Source organism: Puntigrus tetrazona, chromosome 16 (assembly GCF_018831695.1).
Source record: "Puntigrus tetrazona isolate hp1 chromosome 16, ASM1883169v1, whole genome shotgun sequence".
Taxonomy (NCBI): domain Eukaryota; kingdom Metazoa; phylum Chordata; class Actinopteri; order Cypriniformes; family Cyprinidae; genus Puntigrus; species Puntigrus tetrazona.
Window position 1 is genome coordinate 22,414,813 of NC_056714.1, and position 12,257 is coordinate 22,427,069.

A 12,257-nucleotide genomic window follows, 5' to 3' on the forward strand; every position below is an offset into this window, starting at 1 on the left:
ATCAAGGGAGTAAATGATTAATGACAAAATTTTGATTTTGGGGTGTAGTAACCCTTAAAAACAGTGGCACTCAAACATGTCTCCCCAATCACCGTACATTTTGTTTGTCTCCTTTATAAGCCACACCCACTTCCAGTCTTGCAGACTGTACTAATGCTGAATCAGGTGCACTGGGAGAAACATACAAAATATGAAGTGGTGGAGGATCCCCAGAACAGGTTTGAGAACCACAAGACAGAATTAAAATTTTTGGGTGAATTTTCCCTGACCACATAAACTGTAGGTATTAAAACTAATAAACGTTCAAACCCCCCAAACATAGTTCTTGATTCTCTTTCATTTCTTTCAGTTGTTTTACAATGAAATTCGCAATGAAATTCACATTCTGCCAAAGAAATACCATTCTTTGAGAAGCGAGTGATGTTTCTCATTGTTTAAATATTCTTAGTAAATTATCTCTTCGAGTTTATGTCCATGGCAGTCTGGCAACGGCTCTGATTTGGATGGAAAAATGATAGGGAGCAACTGTCTCTTGTTTTGTTCCAGTTTATAACTAATAAACAGAAAAAAAATATATAGTGCTGCAGGCGGATGTCAAAACCTGGAAGACTAATTTGCCACGTTTTCTTTTGATTTTATATTTTTTTTATTCATCAGTAAGGTCTCTGGTAAATGTAAATTTAAGGATCCATAGCAACATCAATGCCCATATTCTGGAATTTAACTTCCTGTCGATATGATCTACAGCCAAGTTTTTATTTTTGAAAATGATTACACTTGAAACGCTCTTCGCGATCAAATGCACTTACACAATAACTAGACAGAATAGCTGAGACCTATGAAAAAAAGCGGCTGCAAGCCAACTAAGAGATTTAAAGTCCAGCAAAGGCAGGAAGCTTCAGAAGTATGCCTGGCTATTGTCAGAAAGTAATTCCATTTCATGAATAAGCGCTTGACTGCATACAGTGACAGCCTAGTCTTCAGCCTGTCTCTCTTGGCATCTCTGCCCGCGCCAAACACTGACAGAATGTCATTTTAATGTTTGCAAATTCCAGGGTGAGAGCGATGCATTCTTCTCAGCCTTTTTTCAACTTGCGCCACACCGAAGGATGTTCAAAATAAACGTAAACAGAAAAAAAAGGGAAACTGACTGACATCCTCCCTCTTATCTAATTGAATGTCTTCTACATAAAAGCACTGCAAGTTTGAGTAAGGGCCCCTATTTTGATGCAAAGAAAAAGAAAAGGGGCTGAACTGGTACAGACTACCCTGATGGAAGATCTCAAGCATGTTGGTCAAGGTGGTCTTAACTTAGTTCAGCCAATTAAGTGATTACAGTAATTTAATTAATTATTATTATTATTATTATTATTATTATTATAATAATTTTATGCAATGCATTTTTTCATTTAAAAGATTTTGTTATTTTGTGATATTTACAAATTTCTATACAATTTCTATACCTATATTATTACTTTCTATATTAATAACAATAATAATATAATAATATAATATAATATAATAATATAATATAATATAATATAATATATTTAAATTTTTCTTCCTCTTTCAAGCTGTGCACTTTAGTTCTCTACTTGTTGGAAACAACTCTGTAATTGAAAGCATATACAAGGATCTCTCTGAAGATCTGCCTTGAAATAGCATGGATTTTTTGGAGCAGACATGCCGTTATTGCCTCTAACACAGGACACTTTAACCACTTAAATAATACATGCGGTTACACTGCCGGCACTGTTGTGATTGTGCACAGATTATGCAAAAACAATTATTAGGACTAGTTTACTCAACATCTGTGATTTTTTTCTTCTCACATTTAATGCCAATTTCTACTGCAGTAGATTTAGCAAAACGTAAATAAATAAAAAGAGTAATTGTGGATTATTAAGCACTGTGTTCTTTAAGTGTGAAACAAGTCGCGGCTTGCAAATGAGACCAAAAGATCAAAACCGACGTGTTAATGCACAGGTCGGACAGAAGCATATGTCTAGTGGGACGTCGGTGCAATCTTCTTCCAGCCGGGTCTAACTGAGCCTGACAGTTTTCCTTTTCGAAACATGCACGAAGAGATGCATTATGCATGAGAGGCCTGTGTACCGTATGCCCACCTCTTTACCGACTGGCCCCTTTAAAAAGAGCTGCCTGGAACAGTCACACCTGTCAACAAAAACACACCTAACCATGTATTACCTCGACATTTGTCCGAGAGATCGTGTTTGCATTCATGTAAAGTTTAAATCAACCTCTTTAAAATCCCACACAACCTATAGGAGATGTGTAATGCGCAACATTAACAGACATTCGCAGTTCTATAAAGACCAATTTAACTCAACCCTTGCCGCCGTTCCAGCTATGATCCACTTCAGACTTCAGATCTTACACTTCTTCAACATCTAATCTTCGATATTGTCACTAAAATTATCGGAAGTGTGACATAAAATAAAAATGTGAGGATTTAAAATCCAGTTGAACAAGAATGTTTCCAGGTTCGCAAACAAATGATTCTTTTAATGAATAGTTCCCAAAACTCACACGGTGCTTTTAGACTGACATGGTGAACGAATCTTACAAAGCTTTTTTGCACATAAATATGTCATATGTCTCATAAATATGTCTCATTCGAAATGAATCAAGTTTGTTACTATGATGTTACATGATGCTACTATTTACAAAAATTATTTAAATATTTTACAAAATATTCACTTATTAACATTAAATACAACAAAACATTATTAATTTATTTTTTTATTTTACATTTAAATATTCTAAACCATGTGAATTATTTCATAAATACAATCAGGAAAGCATTCATGCTTTACTCCACCCAAAGGTAGGTTACCGTATTTCAGAAAAATAAATAAATAAGACAGAAATGACAGATTGCATTTAATTTTGACAGCGATATTTCAGAGTGATGCCAAAGATGTCATTCCATGTTAACATAATAATACACTATGAACTCTCGATTGCTAGTTGTCCAAATGCATAATGCTTGCTTTTCTGCTGACATCCTCAAGATGTGATTATGAAAACACCTCTTCCCTGAGAGGCCTATTTTCAGAGTTATCAAATAACATGTTTGCAGTTTCTTCAAATATCTATAAAAAGCTTCTCAAATATGCAGAGTTCTCAGGTGTGTCCCTTTCAGAAAGCCGTGTGCGATTGCGGATAATTGCCAGACTCCATTTGTCCTCCACATCTACATATCAATGGCGCCCAAACTATGTGGACATTTGATGTGGTGCAGTATTTTCAGTGCCTTTTAATGGTGACTCAATAAAAACAGGCATCTTTTTATGAGCGAGAACATCAAGTCTACATCCTGAAGCAATTACGACCGCCCCAAACCTCAAAATATGACTAGCTATATCGCCTCTAATTTAAGCTTGAACGTTATTATACATGCAAAAGTCAATCAACGTCGAATCTACAACATAAATTAGAAATACGCGCTCCAAAACAATCTGCACGCCATAACCTTATATAGATTGGGATTCCTGACATTTTGCTGCTCTTTAAAAAGCAGCGGAGAGCGAGCAGGCTGGTCGGCGAGAAGTTATGAAGTGGTGGAAGACATTTATCCATATGTCAGTGATAAGAGGCAACCTGTCAAAGGCTTGATGCCAAACTGCACCACCCGATGCGTAAACACTCTCACACGGACAGTTCTTTTGTGCGATCAATGCCAGCTAGAGGCATTTTAGAAATCATCGATAACAAACACACCTCCGTTCTCTTTCTTATTCCATCCTGTATCTGTCAAGAGCAAATTTGTCCATTGCCTAAGCAGTAGAAACAGCGTTGCATTATTGACCACGCTGTCTGCATTTATGTGTGTGTAAGTGACTGCCGTAATGATGGAAGCGTTGATGGAAACACAGGGCTGTGACAAATGTTCCCCATTGACATGTTTACTAAATGTCCTTTTATGCGGCTGTAGCTATTAAATGCACACTTTGGAAAGATAAATGAGTCAGTCGGAGATTGCGTAATCATGTTTATGTGTTCAGCGGGATTCTGCTCTGTCGTATTAGTCTGGGAGACCAACTAGATCGGCTTGAACCATCTAAGACTGCATTTTTTTTTCCAGCATGGTTCCTGATAAAGTTAGCAAATTGCCTATGGCAGATTGTTTTCTAATATTTGTGTTGTCTCCGATGACTTGTTTTGCAAAATTTGATCAAGCCTTGGTAGCTATTGTGATTGCAAACACGGCAATATGTTGCAGTAGCTCGGCCTATTAGAAAGACTTTAATTCTCACTATAGAGAGCTTGCTGATTCATGAGGCCTAGAGGAGCAATAACTCAGAGATTTATCCCCCGCTAACAGAGTTGCAAATGGGACAGCCAAGAGAAGCTAATGATGTACTGTTGCTGCCAGTTAGCCAACATTTTAGCACCCAAACAAAGATGGATTTAGGAAGAATAGTGAGCATGTTAGCATCCACATTTCTTCTAGCCTGTCAGAGGGGATTTTTGAGATTTAGTCTTCTTATAGAGAAGATAAATATGGGCATGTGCTACAAAAACTGAACAAACATTTAATATTACAAAATGTTTTCCATTTTTTTCAATTCGGATGCGCATACATACTGTTCAAAAGTCCGGGCACAGTAAGACCTTAAGAAATACTTTTATTAAAATACTTGTGTACTTTGGAACTATGCATTCCTTTAACCAGCTTCTACATCAATCTATAATAACAGCAGCTGAAACTGCTATGACAGAAAAAGCTTTAACTATTCCCCATTCAAATTCTACGTTGACTTTCTCAGCTCACTACAGAGATCATCTGACAGTTAAAATAATCACTCAGCGGGGAAAGCGTAGTGAGCTTGTTGCTGTCTCTGAATGAATAGGGTGCCATGAAGTTCCTGTCTCATATTGATTAGCAGGTGAATGACTGAGCCAGTACAAACCTATTATTTCTATTATTTGTATGTCAGTTCTCTTCCCATCACAATCTGCTGAAGTTTTACAAGCTCTGAAAGTGTGCGCGCGTGAGGCAGTAAAAGAAATGGAGAGACAAGTTTTTTTTTTTTTTTTTTTTTTTACGTTGTACTATTTAATAAAAGCCAGCAAATGAACCATTAGAAACCATCTTAAATAATGGATATTAAGAGCAGTGCAATACAAGACGATACTGAATCTTTGAAATATTACGTCATTAAAAAAAATTATAATTTTATGGTTATGCAAATGATAACAATAAGTCAGTTTTCTCTCTCAACAGGTGTTCTATAATGGTAGCCTGCCTGCTGCATTCAAATGTCTGTTTATAATAGTCAGTTTTTGGTAAACACAGACAGTAGGTTACAATATTTAAAGATAACTATACACAGGTTATGTTTCTTTGTAACAAATAAATTGCCTTACAAAGAATGTTCCTAAAAGAATGTCACTGTTACACTTGTCACAGATTATATATTTGCACCTTAAAAAAATAAATATGCACATTTTGAACACAGTGTAATAGCAAAAGATTGATATGAGCTGATATGAGAACTAGCATAAGACTGATTCTTGAGCCATGAGACAAAACACAGAAAATAAAATCAACATTTAGACTTGGAAATAAATTCGATGATCTTTACATAAATGTAAAATTTCATTTATTGTGCTTATATTTTTCTCATAATCTCAATATGTTAGAAATAATTAGTTTGAAACTATCTTTCTAATATCCAAATTGAATTACAGACAAGCAAAATCACAGCCAGTTTTGTCTCTGTACTCAAGAATCAGCTATAAATGACGGAGAAAGATATTTTAAAGTCTATAGCAACATTGAGTCTATTTGGATTTTGTTCTTTGATTTGAGTCCACTTTGAAGAGGTAAGGAGCAATTAATTGCACATTACAGTACAAAGCACTGATTAAAAATAGATTCTTTTAATGCACAGTCACACACACACACACACACACACACACACACACACACACACACACACATTTTCATACAAGCATACACAAAACACAATCTGACAGAAGTACAGACAGAGATAAGAAGAAAGGGAGTGAGCGCATGTGGACCTTTACGTACAGACTTTTATTTTGCTGGGAAGTTGAGGAGTGATCACAGCAGAGTCGAAACAGAGATCTCTGAAAGAATAAAAGACAAAGGTCAAAGGTCACAAAGATAAGAGATTTGTGCTGTATTTATACATATGTAGTTAATTAACATGTATTGGTGAATGTGCTGGTAAACTGCTTCTTCCTCGGCATCCTCTCTCAATCCAGACTGTACATCTCATTCTACAATTGTCCTGAGGTTTGGGTGATGTGAATTATGATTTGTGGTCAACCTTAAAGTTTTAATTAAGAGCAAGCCTAAGTTTGGAAGTGAAGTGGTTCATTAATCACCCAACTAGACAATCCATAAAAGGCCATAGCTCATCACTTTCATCTGAAATTATCCTTATTCAGAGCACAAACAAGAAACCTTTAAGTAAATGAGAGTTAGGGAGGCATTACTCCTTGTCACTAGATGTGGGGTAGTATTCAGTGCTTGTTATCCAATATCAAACTCACATTTTCATACCAGTGTAGTCTAAACTACACTAATGTGTGTATATATATATATATATATATATATATATATATATATATATATATATATATACACACAGTAAAGCATTAGTATTGAACACTGGCTAGTTTTAGTGTCATTTTTAACCAAAATAAGTTATGGACTGCAGCTTTAATTCATTTGGTAAGGACGCATTGGATTGGCCAAAAGTGTCAGTAAAAACATATAAAATGCTGCAAAATTTAAAAATAAATAAATAAAATAATCCTTAAAAATTTGTACGTTCATAGAAACATATTGCGCAACAAAAACCTTTCAGAAGTCAATAATAAAAAGAGTTAATAAGTTATTAACAACAAATATATTAATGTGAGATGAAAATTCAGCTTTGCCATCACAGGGATGAGTTACATTTTAAAATCAAATCAAATAAAAAAGAGTTATTTTAAAATGTAATAATATTGTTTTTACTGTATGTGTGATCAAATATGCCTTTATTTTACAAACAATAAACAAACAAACAGATAGGGGTACGTGTTTTTTAATCATTAGGCAGATTGTTCCATGCATAAGGTTAATGCTTCAGAAATGTCAAGGAGATAAACAAATTTCTTTTTATATTTATTTTATGTTCCAACAGATATTCAGTACAACAGCACTCTTGCTTGTGTGATATTCTTTAAATATGTGACTTGTCCCCATCAGCAGTTGCAGTCCATCTGTGCAATAAAATGTGAACAATTCTGTAAGCAACTGCCCAAAACGAATGAATCAGCTTTTACGTAACTTGGTAGGAAACCAGCCAGTCGCTCTATTTGAAAATGTCGCTAAGCACTTCCTACTGTCCGCACAATTACCTGGATTTACACCCCACATCTTTGAAAGCGGTCCATTTCACCCACCTTCCTCTCTGTCTTTCTTTTCCCTCAGACTCATTTCACCCACCGTGCCTAAGGCTTCCAGGTCACGTCACCAGGGTCTGAACAGTAAGTTTGATCTCAAATGACCTGTCTCTGCCCGTCTGGGTCTGCAGGGCTGATCTGAGGCCAGCGCTGACACACGGAGAACTCAGAACAGTCCAATAAAATAAGAGTGAAGGGCACTGCAGCCGTTTGATCTGCATCTTTACCTGCTTTAACCTCCCCACCCATGTGGAGTAGCTTCTCATCCACGAGCACACGTAGGAAAAACATAATAACAGAACAATAGAAAATCCATGAGGATTGGGACAAGAAGAGATTATGAATATTAAGCCAATAAAAGGTAAAACAAAAATAGATATACAGTAAGTGGGATGCAACAAAACTGTTATACAGAAACATTCTGCATACTTAAATGAAAATTAAATAAATAAATGAACAGTGTTTTAATGCATTAATTGAAAAATATTTTATGCTATCCAAGGCTGCAATTATTGTTAAAAAATACAGCAAAAAAGAGTAATACTGGGAAATGTTATTACAATTTAAAATATCTATTTTACATTTTAATTTATTTTTAAAATCAATTTATTCCATTTTTTCTAATTTATTGTTGGAAATATATAAATCTGTTATATATAAATCTGTTATACTATATATTTTTTGTACTAGTTAAGATAGTTAAGACATTTTAGGATCAATGATGAGCAATATATATATATTTTTATAATATATATATATATATATATATATATCATTGCTCAATAATAAATCAAATCAAATAAAATGGTATAATTTTAAAGTTATATTTTTGAGATACACAAACATTTTTACCATGGAAAACTTTTCTATTCAGTCCAATTTCCTTTACAATACAAGCTATTTAATGTCACATAAATGTTTGTATTGGCATAAAAGTAATTGTCATACTCTGTGATTTGCAATATTGTTTCAAAAACATCCAGATACGTGTGACATCTCATACGACTTCTCTTTAATATCAAGAACAACAACAAAGTAAATGTCAAATGATGATTCTCACAAAATGGAGAGGAGGAGGTTTTTAGTGTGTGTGTATGTGTGTGTGTGTTTGAATCTTGAAAAAATAACGAGTGGGAGAGGCAGAGAGAGAAATGACAGATGAGCATTATGTGAACGTCTGACAAAAAGGTCTCAGAAACGTCCATCAGTTGTGAAGTCATTGTCGCCACTGTGTGGGAATCTTGGCTGAGCCGATGAGAGAGAGCAGGCAGTAAGTGAGGGGAATGGTAAAGGGAGTAAAAGGATGAAAGGATGGGGAACTGAGAAAGAAGGAACACCTGCTTTGAAGTGACAGAGATCAGAGGGCAACCTCCACCCAGGCTGTCTCTCTGGCCAAGAAGCTCGCTCTGCTGGCTACGTCCACATCAAAGACTGCTTCACAGCCACCGCGGGGAGGATCTCCCCCAGCCACCGAGCTCACAAGTCTCGCTCTTCCTGCGTGCCAACTGTGCCACTATAGCCATTATACCAGAGTGGAAATGACATGAGAGGGGAGCTAGAGAGCCTCCAAAACAACTCGCAGGCTTATGAGACAGAGTTGAAGTGATGAGGAATCTCCTCAGCATAAGCACATAAACTGGCAAACCAGAGCTATCGCTCAAGACAAGGGTGCAAAGGGGCCAAAGCTCCTGAGGTAAAAGGGCCCGTCTGTCGCTATGCATTGCAAATCTGTCCTAATTCATTAGGTCATTGTGTGCAGTGAGCAAAAGACTGAATCTGAGGTAATTTGAGCTCAAATTTAATACATGAAACGTTGCATATGCACTCTGTGCACTTAAATATATATATTGCAAGAAATATGGAATAAATCTCTGCAGTGAATGGGTGATATCAAAGTGAGAGTATAAACAGATGATAAAAAAATCACAATAACCCACTGATCTGTGCATTCCGTATTCATCTTTTGATTGAGGTGAATGTACTTGAGAATGCAAAAATGTGGATAGACTTGGACTTGGAATCTTTATTATACTCTATGGATTACTAATGGATTATTGCAATGCTTTGATTAGCTTTTTAAACTAGAAGATCTGTTAGTGTAACATAAACAAGTGTAATATAGCAAATCTAATTCAATGGTAATTTTTTTCAAATCTGTTCCAATTCAGAAGAAGAACAAAATCTTGGATGGCCATGAAAAAAATTCCACAAATATTAATTTGTTTTAAAGTGATTTCTTTTATCATATTGTTCCAAACCTGCATACTATAACTACCTATAAAAAAGAATAATACAAAGTAAACTAACCACTGTTAGACTGACAAAGGAAAATGCAGAATGCCTTAAAGGTTCTTTACAGCGATGACACAGAAGAACCATTTTTGGTTCCACGAGTCAAAGTCAAAAGTTCTAAAAAAGAAACATCTCTGAAGATCCGAAGAAACCTTTTACCATAAAGTACCTTTTGTGAAGTTTCTTCAGATGTTAAAAATTCTTTATGGAACCCTTTAGACTAAAAAAAGGTTCTTCTATGGCATTGTAAAACACCTTTATTTCTAAGGGTGTAACTGGAAGATAATATATTCACTTGTAGTTGTATTTATTTATTTATTTTTTTTATTGGTACCCACTGACTCCAATAACAATTGAGATTAATTTGTGAAATATGCCTGCACTACAATTTTAGCTCCAAGATGCAGGCACTGCACTAAACCCAGAATACCACAGAAATTCTTACATAAATACTCAGTTATGAGGATATGAAATCTCAAAAGTGATTAAGAAGAGATAAAATTGGCTTAACATTTGCTGATGTGTTATTTCGAAAAAAGTGTGCACTTAAATGTGAAGAAATATCTCGCTTATTGAAGTATTTGCTTATGAAGACACGTTTATTCTTATCAATAACAAAACAGTTGTGTATCTATCTATCTATCTATCTATCTATCTATCTATCTATCTATCTATCTATCTATCTATCTATCTATCTATCTATCTATCTATCTATCTATCTTTCAGAGAAGATTCAAGTGGCTATTTCGGAAAAGTTACAATATACCAGAGCAGCATACTCATGGAATAAATGGAAGGATACCATGAAATGTTGCATGCCATTCACAATCGTTTTATCTCCGTAAGCATGACAGTTCAATGCACCAGAACATATGCGCAACTGTCCATGGCTCTAACGCGAAGTTAGGCAATCAACAGATGAAAAAAGCTGTTAGGAATGTCAAAAGCCTCATATGACAGATTTAACTCTAGACCAGGATAAAAAAGGTTTTCTGCTCTATTTTTCCCAATCCAAGACCTCTAAGATTTAGCAGTTAGGCGCTATTCGGGGCAAATCAATGTGGACAGATGGGCCCCTGCACTCCAAAAGCATCCGTCTCGCCCCATTTCCAGTCCACATCCAGATGCCTTTTCCCGATAGCTCATATCAATCAAAGCCAAGCACTCTTCACAGCCAAAGTATTGATTGTCAGAGAGGGAATTAAATGGTACCTCCACACCTCCACAGACGCAGAGCGAGTGCTCTGTATGAGTTGAAGGCAGAAAGCTGTTTGAAACTTCACATTCTAGTCCAGCTGCCCGCATACAAGGTAAAAACATTTTTGGACACACCAGAATGGAGTCTACTCACTAAGTGCATAAGCTTTTACACCTCCAACAGTGAATAGACAAGCTATCTAAGTGCCATACGAACATCTTCCTGTCAACCTGCCCACTTGCCCTGTTCAAAAACCTTTCATTGCTGAAAGCGCACACAGGGCTTGAGTCATTGTTGTAAATAGGTCAAGCAAAAGACTGTCAATTTAGATACAGAAAACAAAATGCTTATTCTTCTTTAAATAATAATTAATGAGATTATTCAATGATTCTCTGAAAAGGATAAAAAGTAATATAATACGATTCTTATTGGAATTGAAACAAACTAATAATATATTTAAAAATGTCATTTATTCTGATTAGTATTTTGCGGACATTATGATATCGTCGCCTTGGTATTTAATCAAAATGGAGTTCACATATTCTTATTCTTTGACTTATTTACATTATCATTTACATTACGTTTCTTTTGTAAGCAGCACATGTGGGTTCCACAAAGGTTGTTTATGGCATACGAGTGTATCTACAGTCTATGGAACTAAAAAACTTGGACGCTCAATATCTCAAAACTGCTCAGAGTGCAGATAGACATTCAAAGATTTGGATTAAATACGATAAGGTAAGCAGGTGATAAATGAATCAATAATTAAATCAATAAATGAAATAACTGTAATGCTCAATACTTGCTTTTATTCAGCAAAAAGACAATAAGTTGACCAAAAGTGATGGTAAAGATATTTATAATGTTATAGGTAATTTATATTTAAATTAAAGCTGTTCTTTTGAAATTAGTTTTCATGAAAGAATTTTGAAAAAAATGTTTCATGGCTTCCACAAAAAAATAAAGCATCAAAATAATTGTCATCACTGATACCAAAAAAAAAAACATTATTATTGCTTAAGCAGCAAAAATAAATAACTGATAATAATCAAGCACCATATCAATATTCTGTAGTAATTGCTCAGAAAATTAAATTTTGTACTATTATGCTGTTTTTAAATTATTATTATTTTTATCAATTAAATGCAGCCTTAGTAAGAATAAACTATTTTTTTTCTGAAAAATTCAAGAACCTAAATTATTCCAACATAATCGTACGTGTGCATGTACCGTATTCTGGTTTGTGCTTTTCCTCTAATATTATATCGCATGGTGCATGTTACATTCATATCTAAATATGCGACAACTTCAGCACGCA

General features: G+C 35.0%; 1 protein-coding gene across 2 annotated transcripts in view; it reads right to left on the reverse strand.

Annotated features, from left to right (window-relative positions):
• Positions 1-5,057: 5,057 nt before the first annotated feature.
• The window catches only part of tsnare1 (T-SNARE Domain Containing 1), a 103,881-nt gene continuing 96,681 nt past the window's right edge, over positions 5,058-12,257 (reverse strand). The window contains exon 11 of one of the 2 annotated variants that reach the window (XM_043262106.1): positions 5,058-6,120. In XM_043262106.1, the coding sequence (XP_043118041.1) occupies positions 5,974-6,120 (147 nt within the window). In that variant the 3' untranslated portion in view covers positions 5,058-5,973. The remainder of the gene's footprint in view (positions 6,121-12,257) is intronic. The other variant, XM_043262107.1, reaches the window with a different exon arrangement.